This window comes from Triturus cristatus, chromosome 6, assembly GCF_964204655.1.
Source record: "Triturus cristatus chromosome 6, aTriCri1.1, whole genome shotgun sequence".
Taxonomy (NCBI): Eukaryota; Metazoa; Chordata; class Amphibia; order Caudata; family Salamandridae; genus Triturus; species Triturus cristatus.
The window spans coordinates 1,524,989,405-1,525,006,070 of NC_140589.1; the positions used below are offsets into that span (position 1 = coordinate 1,524,989,405).

The window sequence follows — 16,666 nt, forward strand, 5'->3', positions numbered from 1 at the left end:
AAAATATTCTACTTTGGAATGTTCCCTAATATTTTACAACACATCAACAGAATTTTGATTAAAGTAAGGATTTATGCATTTATGCTGCTCCATAGGATATTACCAGCTGAAAAGGCTGGATGTGGTCATGTGGGATCAGGGCTTCACCTGTATTACACCCCTCTATGAACTCCCTCCTGCAGTTCTCCCGTGTTAGTTCTGTGCTCTCATAATCATCACCAAACAATGAGAAATTATTGCATTGTTTCTAATCTTTAGAGGACAACCCAGTGGCTGTTGGTGGCAAATCACATTGGGTGGTCGCAAAAAATAAACACATAACAAATACACAAAACATTTACATATATACATACACATATATACACATACACATTACACATAATACATATAACAAATACACACTAATATACACATTAAAAATATTACTTAACGTACACTGCCACTTGATGTTCTGGAATACGTCTTTGTTGTTTTGCAGCACGTCCTCTGAGCGCGAAGCCCACAGCCCACTCTTGAATCCAATCAAGATGCTGTTGTAAAGCATATTGACTGGCTAGAGCAGGCTGTCTCACTTCTCTAAAAGGCACTGTAGGCCTCTGCCTGCTCTCCAATCCAGCTGGCCAAGACAGCTTGGTTGGAGAGGTTTGAATTGTGCATGTCGGTTTGGCCGCAGCAAGATAGCCGTCCAAACCAACATGCGCAATTCATACTTAAGTGGCCACACCTCACTGCTGCAAATCATTAGCAGCAGTGACACACTGGCCCACCCTGTCCTCGCACTCCATTTGCTGAAGAAAGTGTCAAATAAAATGGTAATAAAAGGATTTTATTACCATTTCATTTTTTATGCTTTCTGGACAGCAGTGTGGGGCGGGGGCGATTCTCCTCCGCTCCTACAGAGGAACTGCCGCTTGACATATCTCTTTGCAGTAGTTGGCAATATAAAAATAAGAAGGGCATAAGTAGTGGTGGACGAAGTTTCTAACGTTGCCCTCAAAGCTGGATGATTTGGCAAAGTACAATTTGCATTTTGTGAAGCTTGTCTAGTTAAAAAGACTGCTCCCAGCTTAGTCTCTAAGAATGGCTTTCTGTAAAAAATGAAATTTTGCAAAAAATATTTGTCACAAGACAGTTCTCATCTAAAAGTGTAGTTGCTGCAGTTTAATACTACAAACATATTGTTAGAAAATGTCTTGTGTTGCTATTACTTTTTCATCATAAAAATAAATTATTTTCTTTTGGAAAATGTTGTACTTTGTAGGGAAATATAAATGTACATATTTTCTTTTCATTTCAGAGTTACAAATGATGGTCGAGAAAATGAAATGGATGAGAACCTTGAGCAGGTCGAGGGTGTTATAGTAAATCTTCGTCACATGGCGCTGGATATGGGCAATGAGATTGAAATGCAAAATCGCCAAGTGGACAGGATCATGGAAAAGGTTGGGATTAAGGAATATGAAAATAACTTGATACGTTTTCTCTTACCTGCTTATCAATTACTTTTGTATACTAAACATTCATTATTTAAGAGGGTTCATGAACCACTGGGATCTGATGAAATTATGGTAAAGAACTGTTGGCAATGCCAATTGGTCTGGCATTGGCTTTCAGTTTTTTCTTGGTCAATACCGGCTTTGTTTTGTCATGGTGTTTGCAAAACATTACTGCTGAGGGAGCTGAATGTCTGTGACAATTTAAAAAATGTTGTCAAAAAACACAAATATCTTTGGGTCTCAAAAAGTAACCCACAATGGTTGTACCTGGCACTGAAGGGAACTACTCTGTGTGTGCATGTGTCCCCTTAAAAGGGCAGAATGCTTCTACTCACAGTGAAGTAAGCCAATGACTGAAGTGGCTGACCCATTACACCATGCTGTATGATGTATTGGGCAGAAGGACAATCTGATTGACACAATAACAGATCAATGCATGGATAAGGATGTCTGAAACCCATTTGAGTATGTATTAAATGTAAAATGAAGAGGTCTTGGCTAACACCAGACCTAAAGAGTAGGGCAGATTTAAACACACAGGTGTTCTATACGAATCAATGCCAACAGGAATGAATAGCATCAATTACCACGCATACCAAAGTCACACGTAGCTTAACAATGCAGTCAATACCACGACTATGTGGGTTACCATGAGTTCCATTACAACTACTAGCTTTAGGGAAGAGCTGGACTTTGGAATAGTTTAAATTGCTATTCCAACTCCAGTCAGTGTATCAGTAGGAAAGGTGTACTTAAAATCCAACACCAGTCCAACACCGCACTCCCTAAAGCAAGCCGTTTTAATAACTTGAGTTGTATTAGAACTCCTGTTAACGTCGCAGTCATGGTACTGACTGTGTTGTAAAGGCACTATGATGTAATGCCTGCATTGTAATAGATGTATCCCATGTATTTGGGAATTGGAGGAATTTTACAGTGATGGATGCAGCACCAATGTTCCGATCAAAGGTCACTTGTAAAGTGCATCTTCTCTGCAACTATAAATACTAGACAGACATGGACAAAAAGCCAAGATCCTTAGCATGGTGATGGGAAGTACATCTTTATACAAAATCTATATGGAGCTTGTGGGACAATTTTGTCTCCTGACATTGTCATTTCTGTGGATGGTACAAAATATAACGGCCTCCTGCGTGGGCTAGGTTTTCATCCACTATCAGAGACTTAGCGGTACCGCACCACTAATTAGGATGCGACTGCCACCCTGGTGGTCACATTCCAAATTTTTGACATTACAGCAGTAACCCACCGCAATGCCAAAGTGCCATGTTGTGCATTGCCATGCACAAGGTGGCAGGCACCGCGCAGTGCCTTTCACCTTGTGCATGGCAATGCCCCCCAAGTGCAGCCCCCGACGCCCCCACTCCTCGGGGGCCCGCAACGGGCCCCCAAAGCAATACCCTGCCAGCCTTACCATGGCGGCATCGCCACCATGGAAAGGCCTTTAAAACCACACATACTAATATGGATGGCACCGCCACCATATTGATACCCAAGTCCACCCGGCCAGCAATTGGAACGATTGCCGACCGGCGGAAAAGCGGCCGATTCACTTTGCGTCCGCCGCGATACCCCCGCCATTATAATATGGTGGGGTAAATCGGGTTGCGATAGCGGGCGGATCGCCATCGCCGCCGGTGGCGATCCACCCGCCATCCTAATCACCCCCTAAGTTGGGCCAATGCCTATTCTGTAATGACAAGATTTGCCAGCAGTACTCGAGGTTCTGCTTAGGCCCTGGTGAAATTTAAATAATTTCTTATCAAATAGCGGAGAAAGAAGCTTGGATCCATTCAGCTTCCATATTAGTTATCAAGTAATCTGGGGAGAATGGATCACTTGTCTTGTTTTTACCAGGGTCTGGAGTTCTTACCGTCTAAAAACCCTCATTCACGTATTAATCGTGGTAGCGGTATTTCTTGGTTGTCCGCCTTTGTTTCTTACGTGAAAAGCATCATCATTGGGTCTTATCTGTGCTTTCCTACACCAGGAGGGAGACCAACTGGTTATTCGCAGTAGTGATCAGGGATGGTGAGGGCGAGAGTGGAGTGAACTTAAAATTACCTCCTTGCCCCTGGTTCAAATTTATTTAGTCAGGGGTGGGGCAAGATTAAAAAGAATTGTGGTGCGTGAATAGAAGGGCTACTGATTTATAGCACCTGTGTCAAGAAATGGATGGTGAAGCGGTCAACATGTTTCAGCCCTTTGGGTGCCCAGTCGGGTGGAGGGCTTTCTTTAGGACCGGATTGGCATGTCACTATTGCGTGTCCTGCATTGGTAAGTAATTGCACTTACCCTTTCTTCTAAGGGCGTCAAGAAGTACGCTGTAGTGTTATGGGTCAGTTGTACCTATAACTCTTAATGAAGGACTCGGTGGCTCCCTCGGAGGGCGTGCGGAGCGAGCGTACTTCAATGAGCAGTCTTGCTTGCTTCTCGTGTCATCTCCTTCTGACATGCTCCAGTTCCTACCCCCCCAAACGTCCTACTCCTTCCCAAGCTATTGTGTGTGTGGCTCTGCTGGTGCTGCCTTCTATGAAGAGCCCTGATCCTAAGACCTGACACCGGTTTATTGAATGTTTGGATGCATGCATGTGCGTATAAATGCATGTTTGATTATTCCCCTAAGTGTGCTTATAAATTACTGGATGTGAATGTGTGTGTGTGTGTACATTCTTTTTTACGAATATTTGGGAGTATGTGCGTGTGTGTACTTCTGGGTGATTGGTTGCATGTGTGCATGTGTGTGCTTGTGAAAGGGTAGGTGTGATTATCTGTGTGTGTGTGTTTGTGATTGGGTGGATATGACAGTCTGTGAGACTGTGTTTCTGTTTGTGAATATGTGGGTGTGATTATGCATGTAGGTGCGATTGTGTTGTAAGAACTCCTAACGTCCAACAGCTTCAAAAGATAGCCAGCTGCCTTTGAGCAAATCTTTATATTGGCAAAAACCTACATTTAAGATAAAAAATTAATTTATTTATACCTGTTAGTTATCCACTAAAAGATACCTGACAAACGTAAACGATTTAACTACTGCATAGATATACGCCATACCTGTATACAATTATGCACTGGTAAACCTCGTGCAAGTGATGGGGGTTGGTAGGTCAAGGTGTGGTTTGCCTTCGGAGTTTATGAATGCCAAATAAACTTTTGATTTTGTTGGCATTCATAACTTTTCTCTAACCCTTTCCCTCCCGAAAAATGGTCAGATATTCCCCCCCCCCCCCCCCGCAAAGGGCTGGAGTAATTCACCTTTGAGTGAAGGAAAAGAAGACAGCACCCTTAGATTTTGTGTAACTCCAGGGGAAGGCATTTCTGATTATAGGTTTTCTAGCAGAATATTGTGAGACAAAAATATTGTGGCGTACATATCAAGCATAAAAAAACATAAAGATAAGTATATGTGGGTTAATAGCGGTTTAATATATTTTATGCTACATATATGTTCCATAATGATAAAAATATCTTTAAAATACGTGGATGTGTAGCTAAGAATAGTAAAGCTAATCAGACATTTACATACTTACCTTAATGTTTTTTTGTAGTCGATATTTAGGCCACAATATTTTTGTGTCACAATATTTTATCCCTCGATATTCTGTTATGAAACCTCCATGGGGGAAAAATGTTTCACTGTGGCGAACGGGAAGAAAACGTGCGTTTGCAGAGCAGGGTGCCTCTCCCCATTGCAAAATTATACTGTGTGTACAACACCACTTTAGAAAAATAGCAAATGTCACATGGCATTCCCATTAGTGTATCTTAAAACTGCCACTCGGGGAGCTTTTCAGGTAAACTACTGGGAACGTATGATGATTCCCAAACTTGCAAGTGAACACCTGTGTGTAGGAGAACATGTATGGGTGTGGATTTGTGACATTTGTTTGTGAATTATTTTATCCTGCCTTGCTTTATTATGACAAATCTGCTACTTACTACACATACATAGTTTGGGTTATCCAGTCCTTGTCCTACATTAAAATCAATGTTTGCTAACAGGGAAATATTGCAGTGCAATTTATTTATGTATATTTTTATTCTGATAGAGACTACTAATCGCAGATTCGACACATATTGAATATTCCCCAGGCGTGAGACTGGATCTGGAAATGTTTCTGCAGTTCCTCTAAACACCAGAAGGTTGCGTTGTGTGGCTTGCACTGACACCATTCTGCTCCAGAAATTATGTGCATTTCCTATAAAGGCTCCACTCCAGTGTGCAGACGTTAGTTCCTTTCTTTCTGCACCTCTAGACTCAGATCCGGAGCTTCTCTCATCTCTCAGATTCTGCTTTTTGTCATCTATTTCTCCAAATATTCCACAGTGTACAAGAGATGTCACCCACTAAGACAACAGGTTTTAATCCATGTAAGGACTGTCACACAGATACCCACCAGGTTCGCCGGTGGTGTTAGGGGTCAGACCAAGACCTGGTTGGACTGCATATCGATGAACCCAAAAGCCATCAGGAAACATGAGGCAAAACTTTACTTCACCAGCCACAAGAAGATGCAGCACTGGGACCACTTCAAGTCCCACTCTTAGTCGAAAGCTTGTTCCCTGTCCTGAGTTGATGGAGCGGCTCTTGAGGCTGGTCTTCATTGTGCTCCAAATCCTCATATAAGCATAAGAAGCATAAAAAGTTGAAGTGTAGTTACGCCCTTTCATGCCATTCCAACTCCCCAACGAAGAGCATGGGTGGCATTGGTCCAATTCCCACTCCTGAAGTTGGCCGACTTCAGAACTGATTCAGCAGCTGTTTTTTGCACAACCCAAGTATCTGAAGCCTTCTGCCACTCCATATCAAATCATAAAGTTTCCCTCAACCATGCCCCTGCTCTTTGGTTATTTACTGACTCCCTATGGAAGCCTTCTGGCTCCACGGAGCAGAGAGAACTACCATCTGGATTACTGCCAGTGGGTTCACTCTTGACACTAGCTGAACCCTCTGTGCCACTTCTACTCTCGGCTCAAGTAGTGACGAACCCACTGGCGCCCTTACCTAGTCCAGGCCCAGGCACATCAACGCCAATGCCTATTTTGCTGCCTGAAGAAATGGCCCCACTATAGAGGTGAATGCCAACACCCTGATAGAAGTCCTGCAGCCTGGCCAGACTGCTTCTGAGCCTCTTCTGCCTTGTAATGAGGCCTTAACAGATGCCCTACTAGGGGCTTGGACTAAGCCTTGTACTAGCTCTCCGGTTAACTATTAGATTTCTAGGTGCCAATGCCCTGCTCCAGGCACCTGGCCTTCTAATCACAGCAGCTTTCTCCTGAGAGTGTTGTGATGTAGGCCTCCATCAACCAGACCAACCCCAACACTTTTTCTCCTACTCTCATTGACATGGAGTCGAAGTGTGTGGAGAACTTTGATAATCATCACTTTTCATCTGCCAGTTTGGCCCGTCGGTCCATTATTGCTTCCTGTTTACGAGGCCACTACACTCATACCCCCTGAGACTCGGTGGTGCAAGTCCTCTCAGGTGTTCCTGAAAATCTTTGCCCTGTTCTGTCACAGTCCATTCAAGATGTTTGTGATGTGGCCAAGTTCATAATTTGTTGTGGCTTTGACACAAACAGTTCTGTTAGATAGGCTACTGGCCCCTGTGTTGCCCTTTGTCACCATGCATGGCTTCGTTCAACTGGGTTCTCGGCGATGTCCAGTTCTCCTTGACGGGCAAGCCATTTGATGGGACTCTCCCGTCTGTGGATAAGGCTAATTCTGCTCTTGAACATTTTAAGCAGAGTTGAGCCACTACTCGCTTTCTGGACCTTCCCACCCAGTCTGGCTAGCAACACCTCCTTCGTTCTTTTCGTGAGCTCGGCCAGACATTCCCTATTGCCAGCCTATCACTCCCCAACAGGGAACCCAGAAGTTGTGTGGGACAGACCATGGTACCCACTGCCGTTGCGGACAAAGTCAGCATGCCATTCAGTCCTGCAGGCCCACATGCAGTACAAAGCCCTTTCAGTGTACCCTTACAGGGTCACAGCCATCCGGTGGGAGGCAGAATCCACCTATTCTATTTGGGCTGGAAAATAATCACGTCCGACAGTTGGGTCCTAAAAAATAATACACACAGGCTACGCCTTACCCTTCCTTTCATTCCCATCCTACCTTCCTCCATCTACCCAACGACTGAAAGAGAACCATCTCTCTATTTTGCGGCAGGAGATGCAAGTCCTTCTTGCCAAAGGGATTATCGAGAGGGTACTGGTGCCTGAAGTAGGATGTGGTGGTTATTTCTGCTACTTTCTGGTGCCCAAGAAGGACAGATATTTTGGCCTATTCTAGATCTGTGTCCACTCAATTTCTTTCTCAGCAAGGAGAAGCTCAAAATGTCCACCCTGGCCCAGGTCTTGTTTGGTTTTCACCCTGGAGACTGGATAGTGAAGTTGGACCTGCAGGACTTCTATCTCCATATTTTCCATCCTGATGGCTCCTCGGGAGCACTTTCAGTTTGCTCTGCTCCCCTTTAGTCTCACCAGTGCCCCTCGGGTGTCCTTAAAAGTGATGGCAGTGGTGGCAGCACACCTTTGGAGGTTAGGGGTTTCAATCTTCTCCTACCTCGATTTGAGAAGCTGGCTTAGTATATGGTGCACACTTATGTAAGTGTGGCACCCTGCACTAATTCAGACATCCCTTATGATGATTTTAGTGGTTTTAGACAACCTTAGAAAGCTCTCTAAGTGGTAGCTGTGGATTGCAGCCTTTATGCTTAGTCCAGTAGGAGTGTAAAGCAGCATGTTTTGCCAGTACTTAATATTGTATAGGATAAGTGAAAAAGAACCACATAGTGTAGTCATAAACAAATATGTATTTTTTATTAACACTCACTAATACAATGTATTATCTCCTACCAGAGATATAAACACACTACACACAATACTTTGTCCATATCTCGGAGGAGACCACAAAAGATTTGCAGTGGTGGCTCCTAGTCTGTGATTGGGTCGGCGGCGACCCCTCTCCCTTCCCCACCCAGAACTGACAGTGGTGACCTATGCATCGCTTCTGGGTTTGGGCAGCCATCTGGAAAATATGGAGATCAGAGGTCTCTGATCTCCATTGGAGTCTCGACTCATTGTCAACCTTCTGGAGCTGAGAGCCATCTGTTTGGTACTGAAGGCCTTTTTGCCATCCATCAAGGGAAGCCTGGTGCAAGTGCTCATGGTCACCACCACCGCCATGTGGTACTGCAACAAACAGGGTGGAGGGGGTCACCAATCCTGTGTCAGGCAGCCTTGCACCTCAGGACATGGGTATCTTCCTGGTTGTGAACCACCTGGCGGGCACATTGAACACCAGGGTAGACAAACTCAGCTGCGGGTGCTCAGTAGATCACAAGTGGCACCCAGAGGTGGTGCAAGGTCTCTTCTGTGAGCGGGGCAAACCATGGCTCAATCTATTTGCCACTGCTGAGAATGCTCAATATCAGCACTGCACGTTAGAGTTTCCAAGACACCTCTTGCTTGGAGACTGGGCACGGAGAGTATGGTATCTAGAACTCCTGGACTTGAGCATCTGTCCTCCAATCAAGCTACCTCTCCAGGAGGATCTGCTGTTGCAGCAGAACAGTTGGGTTCTCCAACCCGGCCTTCTCAATCGTCACCTTCTTGCGTGGAGATCGAACGGCAACAGCTGAACACCTTCGACCTTCCCCCAGAGGTGGTTGATGTCATCTTAGCAGCCAGGCAGGCATCCTTCGACAAAAACGATATATGCCTGCTATTGGGGCAAAGTTGTGGTATGGTGTGACACTTGCCAGGTTGATCCTCTCCAGGCCAAACTGTCTGATGTCTTGTTATTTGTTCTGTCTCTCACCCAGCAAGACTTTCCTCTAGGTACAGTTAAGGGTTATTTTTCAGCCCTCGGTTGCCTGATCAGCCCTCTTTGTATAAATCACCAGTTATTTTTGAAATGCCTACAACACATTTCCCCCTTCTCTGTTTGTGATGTCTCAATGGGACCTCAGTATTGTCCTTATTTATTAAAGGTCTACTCCCTTGGAGCCACTCCACAGCTGGCCTTTGTAGCTTCTCACAATTACATTTGTGTTCCTGATTGCCATCACCGCTGCAAGGTCAATGTGAATGAGCTTCAGGCTCTGTTTATTTATCCACCATACACCACGTTTGTTTTCCAATAAGCTGGTTCTGCAAACTAGAGTCTCCTTTATACCAAATATTGTGACACCATAACACATTGGTTAAGCATCACCCTGCCAGTGTTCTATGCTCCACCTCACCCATATAAAGAGAAGGAGAGACTCCATCACTTGGACCTCAAAAGAGTGCTCAGTTTCTACATTGATCCTACAAAGGAACACCAGGTGGGCGATCAGCTCTTTGTGGGGTTCACTGGTGCGAATGAAGGAAAGTCTGTGTAGAAGCATGCCATCTCTGGCTGGATTGTGCCCTGCAATACAATTATTAAGCATTTTATAGAGCGCAACAGCTACCCCAAATAGGGGTGTCCCGGCGCTAAGATCACAATCTGTTACACACTTGTGAAGAAGCAACCTCCGGACTAATAGTGTGCCCGTTCCACCAGGGCTAAATCTGCTACCACTGAGTTAGCATGAGGCCTCCCTGTCCTAGACATCTGCCAGGTATCTCTATGGGCATCTCTCCATATGTATGTATATGAAGCCCTATTGTCTGGACAGCCAAGTCCAACAAGGAGGTCCTTTTACCTGCTCGGTCCTACAGAAACTTCTAGCTTGAGTCAATCAACGTCCCTCCTCCCTTAGCTATTGCTATGGAATCTATTCAAAAGGTGAGGAATCTGTGGCTAGAACTCTCTATTAGAAGAACAAGTAACGCTTTTTCTAGTAGAGACTATTCAGCCACAGATTCCTCACTGACCCTATCATCGTCCCCATTCTGTGTGTGGACTTGATTCCTTTAATATGATCCCACACCTAGGAATCTGCACACTGACATACATCGATTTGCTTTTGGGGCTCCACATCTAGAGGCACAAACAACTGACTTCAGCACAGGGGAGTGGCGCCTTTATAGGCCCAGCACATCATTTCCGGACAGAAACGGCAGCAATAGGGAGCCATATAGCGCTACCTTCTGGTGCGTAAAGGTACTACGAAATGGTTTCCAGAGTCTGACACCTGAAGAATATTCAAAAGGTGAGGAATCTACAGCTGGATGCAGACTTCACCAGAAAGAGAGTTACCAAAGGTAAGTAACTTGTTTTATAGGTATATTTAGATAATTACCTAATTTCCTCTTGAAAGTGATATCTTGAGGAAGAGGTTCAAGGCCGAATTGATAGAGTCCTACTAACACCAAGGCATGGCATTAGATTCAGATTTTAGGGGGCAAGAGGTTATGTTCAGCATTCACCCGGATCTCTCTGTAAGAAATTCAGTTATTAATTGGGGTGAACAGAAGTCCATAACACAAGTAAGCTGGTGACTAAGCTGTCCAGCCAAAGGTTTCAGTAATTTAAACTCTGTGAGACTTGTCAGCCTTGGGGTGGCCTTCCCTCAAACCTTTTGCCTTACTCATCCATATTTTTTCTGATCTTGGTTTTGTTGGCCTTGGGATTCTGAGCACTTTACCACTGCTAATGAGTGCTAAAGTGGGTGAGCTCATGCCTTAAGACATGGTATGATTGGTTTATTCCCAATTTGCATATTTAATTTACTTGGAAGTCCCTAGTAAAATGTTACTACCTGTAACCAGGGTCTGCAAATTAAATGCTACTAGTGGGCCTGTAGCACTTGTTGTGCCACTCACTTTTGTAGCCGTGCTAACCTGTCGTAGGTCTCCCATTGGAGCCTGTGTGTTCAGTTTTAAACTGCCATTTTAACCTGGAAAAATCAACCTTTTGCCCAGCATAAACCTTCCTTTTTAATACATCTGTGACCCCTATGGTAGGCCCTAAACAGCCCACAGGGCATGGTGCCATGCATTTAAAAAATAGGACATGTACTTTAAAATTTTACATGTCCTGTCATTGAAAAACTCTAAAATGTGTCTTTCACTTCTGCAAGGCCTGCCTCTCCAATAGGATAATATTGGAGTTGACTTATTACATTTAATATGCTGTAACTTCCAAATGGGAACAGAGAGACAGTTCATGTTTGGTGTCTTTGGAATTGTAATGAAAAATCCTCTTTTATTTTTAAGTCGGATCTCAAATTACAATTTTGAAAATGACACTTTTAGAAAGTTATCATTTTTTTTGCCTTGGGCATTAGTGCCTCCGGCCTGTCTCTGGGTCACATGACTAGGTGTAGTTGGCAGTTGAACTTTGTGTATTCCTCCCAGACAGCCAGACACAATAGGGAACATAAGTGTGCCTTAATGGGCCATCACTAACAAGATGGGGAAGCAGAGATGGGCACAGCACCACTTACCCCTGCAATCAGTCTGGAGCCAGGGCAAGAGAGGCAGGAAAGCTGTGCACTTCAAAGGGAATCCTTTAGAAGCTTCTCCTACTTCAAAGAAGGCACCAGGTGTAAATATTGGACCTCAGACAACAACTCTTCAGTACACTTTTAGACATGTGGAAGACTGTGCCAGGAAGAAGAACTGATGTGCTGCTGAAACATTTGTCACTGTGCTGGACTGCAGTCCTGAAGGACTGCTGACCTGCTGCCCTCTTGCCTGGGTGAGAAGGACAGGACCTGCAACTTGTACCCAGACCACCAGTGTGACTCCAAGGGCTAGTCTCTTGTAACTGTAACCAGCACCTGAACTCTGCAACTCGGAGTCCCACTATGCCAAGTGGTACCACCACTTGACCTTTGGAAGTGGTTCCTCTGCCAGCCAAACTGTGCATCCAGCAGAACCAACACATCTCCTCCGCTGCGAGGTGCAACCAGGAGCAGAACTTTTGCATGACCTCTGCTGCTTGGACTTTCCCGGTGCCAGGACTTCACATCACCCTCGCTGCCTGCCTGCCTGCAGCCTCAGTGGAACAGCTGCTGTGAGATGCATCCCTGACACAGGACTTTGCAGCACCCTCGTCAAAGGCCTCCTCGATGACGACGCAGGGTCGTGCATTGAAGCCTTGCAGCTCCTGAGAACGAATGCTGCACAACGCATCTCTGACCCAGACAGTGTATCACCTCGGCTGCGCAACTCATCCTCGATGCGGGACTTTGCAACGCTTCACAACCAGGATTTAAGGTTTGTAGCTGGTTGTTAGAAAAACCCCACTCCCATACACCGGAAGGGTGGTAATGGGGTCTTCCCAGACATACACTGTGGTAGCTTGGCTCGAGTGGTCAGGGGTCAGGCACCGTGTTAAGCATACGACATACCCACACAATAACCATGCGTGCATCCGTTCCAAACACGACACTACACCTTAAAAATTATACTGAAAATATATCTCTTTATCTTCTTTTCTCTTAGTTGCTGATTAAATAAATAATAATACAATCACAGTACACAAGGCTTTTTCTTAAAAAGTGCAGGTCAAATAAATAATAACACTTTACAGGTGCAATAAATAGGATCAGGTCAAATAAATACTGTGAGGCAATAAATACTGTGCAGGAATAAGTTAGCTCAGGACAATAAATACATCACAGGAATAACTTAGATAAATACAATAAATACAGTACCCTCAATAAATAATATCAGCCAACAATGACATTTGTAAAATCAGATCACATTTAAAATACTATGGGCTGATTTGGCCCAGTCACAGCTTGTGGTTAGGTGGATGGCCTGAGGGGTATACTCCCTGGCTTGGACAAGGCTGAGGCCTAAACTGAGGTAGATCAAGGGGGAATCTAGAGATCTGGCTCTCCCACACTACACAACCCCTCTGTATTAGTCTCAGCTCACCCCTGGCACAATCAAGCTGGTTCCAGCACCTTTCTAGCCCCTAGGATAGTCTCTCAGGGCTCCACAGGGCCTTAGGCGCCCTCTATTCCACTTACTGCCCTTTTTATGAAGCTCCGACGCCGCTGGAGTCGTGTCGACGCCGTGAGGCGGTTCCGGTTCGATGTCGGCGGCCTCGGCGCTATGTCAGTTCTTGACGACGTCGATAGGCGGTTCCGGTTCGATGTCGGCGGCCTCGGCTCGATGTCGACCTCCGGTTCGATGACGTCGGGCAGTCTTGGCTCGATGTCGACTTCCGCCGGCTCCGGTTCGATGTCGGCGGCCTCGGCTCGATGTCGACCTCCGGTTCGATGACGTCGGACAGTCTTAGCTCGATGTCGACTTCCGACGGCTCCGGAGTGCGATCTCCACTCCCGACCTCCGGTGCTCCTTTCTTCAGGTTCCGGCGACTCCGGAGTGCGATCTCCACTCCCGACCTCCGGCACGATTCTCTTCAGGTTCCGGCGACTCCGGAGTGCGATCTCCACTCCCGACCTCCGGCACGCTTCACCTCGGTCTCCGGCGACTCCGGAGGGCGGACTTCACTCCCCCGTCGACGCCGCACACTCGACCTCGGGTGACTTCCTCCTCGACCTCTGGTACTCTCCACGACCTCCGTCGGCGCCCTCTCTCGACCTCTGGCGGCTCCGGGTACGACGTCTGCTTTCCAGTCAGCGCCGCTTCTCCACCTCGGGCTCCAGGTCTCTAGGCTTCTCGACGTCGGACTTCAGGTAGTTACCAGTAACCAGGTCAGGTACTTGCTGTTCTTTACTTTTAAGGCCTGTTCCTGCTGTCCAGGTCCTTAAGATGGTTTTTCTTGCTTTCTCCCACACAGGGCTCCAGGCTGGGCTCAGTCAGTAGGGACTAGTATCAAGGGTGGGTTTATGGACCCCACTCCAGGCACAAGTTTCCACCCCTGCTGCCTCACTCCTTCCTCCTTCAGGTTTCTGCTGCTCTCTCTTCACCAGTCAGGTGCCAACTGCCAGCTCCAACTGTCAACTCTGGCTTAGCTTCTCAACATTCCAAACCGCCTCCAACTGTCACAGGGTTCCAGAATGTTGCAGAAGGTTCTAGTAGGTTCCAGTGGGTTCTGATGATGTCACAGGTGGCCACCATTTTGTGCTCCAGGCCCTCAGACAGAAGTTCCAGGGGTAGATAAAATGGCTCCCTGAATCTGCATCAATACTGAAAAGTCTGGTGGTTCCCAAAAGGAAAAAATACTAACAGGGTTTGAGGCAAAAGTGGGACAAAATAAATAATGATGAGGAGGGACCACCCAAAGGGCTGACAGGTCCAACACTGGTCCATGCACTATCGCAGCCGGCCTGAACTTGTCACATTGTCCTGGTCTGGTGCGGCCAGATGTCCACAGTTGGCGTTTTGTGCTTTTTGGCGCTATTTTCCAAGACTGATTTGCATATGACTGGGTCCAAACTTGAATGGCGTGGTGAGCAAAAAATTATGGATTTAGGCACAGATCTCTGTACTGGGGGTGAGTGTTTGACATTGTTCAGCATTCTATCCATCACTTGTTGTTTCTGCATTTGTCGCCCGAAGTGGGAAGGGTATGCCCAGACGCAGGTCTCGTGCTCGCCGTTCCACCGGAGTCAAGCTATCCTGGCTGATGAGGGGTGATACCCTGAAACTGGTCCTAGGATGCTTGTTTCCTGTCCATGGAGGACCTGACCTGGCCAGGCAGTTGGGGCTGGACTGGTCCCATGGGAAGTCGGGTCAAGACTGATTTGCATATGGCTGGGTCCCAGCTGGAATGGCATGGTCAGCAAAAAAATTGATTTAGGCCCAGATCTCTGTACTGGGGGTGAGTGTTTGACATTGTTCAGCATTCCATCCATCACTTGTTATTTTTTCATTTGTTGCTTTAAGTGGGACCGGTATGCCAAGACGTGTGTCCCGTGCTTGCTGTGCCACCGAAGGGAAGCTATCCTGGCTGATGAATGGTGATAGCCCTAAGCCGGCTCTAGGATGCTTGTTTCCGGTCCATGGAGGACCTGACCTGGCCTGGCAGTTGGGGCTGGACTGGTCCCATTGGAAGTGGGGTCAAGACTGATTTGCATATGGCTGGGTCTCAGATGGAATGGCATGGTCAACAAAAAAAATGATTTAGGCCCAGATCTCTGTACTGGGGGTGAGTGTTTGACATTGTTCAGCATTCCATCCATCACTTGTTATTTTTGCATTTGTTGCTTTAAGTGGGACCGGTATGCAGAGGCGTGTGTCTCGTGCTTGCTGTACCACCGGAGGGAAGCTATCCTGGCTGATGAGCGGGGATACACCTAAAATGGCTCTAGGATGCCTATTTCTGGTCCAGGGAGGACCTGGCCTGGCAGTTGGGGCTGGACTATTTCCATGGGGAGCAGGGTCAAGACTGATTTGCATATTAACTGGGTCCAAACTGGAAAGGTGTGGTGAGCAAAACAATGATGGATTTAAGTCCAGATCTCTGTACTGAGGGTGAGTGTTTGACATTCAGCATTCCATTCATCACTTGTTCTTATTGCATTTGTCGCACAAATACTTTACACATTGCCTCTAAGTTAAGCCTAACTGCTTTCTGCCAAGCAACCAGAGGGTGAGCACAGGTTAATTTGGGGTTTGTTTGTGACTTCACCCTGACAAGGATAGTGGTTTCTGCTTGAGCAGAGTCACCCCCCAACCAGTAACCCAATTTCTTACAAACCCCTTATAAGTCTGGCACGGAGCAGCCAGACTTAACATAAAGAAAATGTGCAAAGCATTTAGATGTATCAAACCAGTTAAAATGTCAAAGAAATACCACAATATAAATCACATTCCCATATATAACAATAGAGAAAAATCTAATAAGCAAAACAACACAAAAACTACACAAATACAATAAGGGGAACCAGAGATATGAATTTTTAAAGTTTAAGCAAAAAAGTACAGAGAAAGTTTAAAGCGTCAATGAATGTTAATGGTCGTGGCTGACTAGGCACAATTTCAGACCAACTGCAATGGAGCACTGGTCTGATAAACCAAGTATGTTTATCCCATTAGATAATTTTCCTTAGGGCTTATTCTCTGAAATGAAATTTGAAAGAAATCCTCCAGCGGGGTAGGGTTGCAAGCTGTGCCTGAGAAGAGATTCATGAGGCTGGAAAGCCGTTAGACAAGGTCAAGCTGGAGCCATTTTTTGGGCGGGTAATGCTCCAAGCCGGAAAGTTAAAATGTTCCCACCCAGAGAAGTCCTCTTGTCAGCTGGCTACTCTTTGCACCTTCAGCTGGTCAAGATTTCTACCTAGTCTCTG

At 45.9% G+C, this 16,666-nt stretch overlaps 1 protein-coding gene across 10 annotated transcripts in view; it reads left to right on the forward strand.

Annotated features, from left to right (window-relative positions):
• LOC146821629 (synaptosomal-associated protein 25-like) overlaps nt 1–16,666 on the forward strand; it is a 491,673-nt gene that overhangs the window by 452,933 nt on the left and 22,074 nt on the right. For all 10 annotated transcript variants that reach the window (XM_085612668.1, XM_085612672.1, XM_085612670.1 and 7 more), the window contains one exon: nt 1,298–1,442. In XM_085612668.1, coding sequence (XP_085468794.1) covers nt 1,298–1,442 — 145 coding nt within the window. The remainder of the gene's footprint in view (nt 1–1,297; nt 1,443–16,666) is intronic.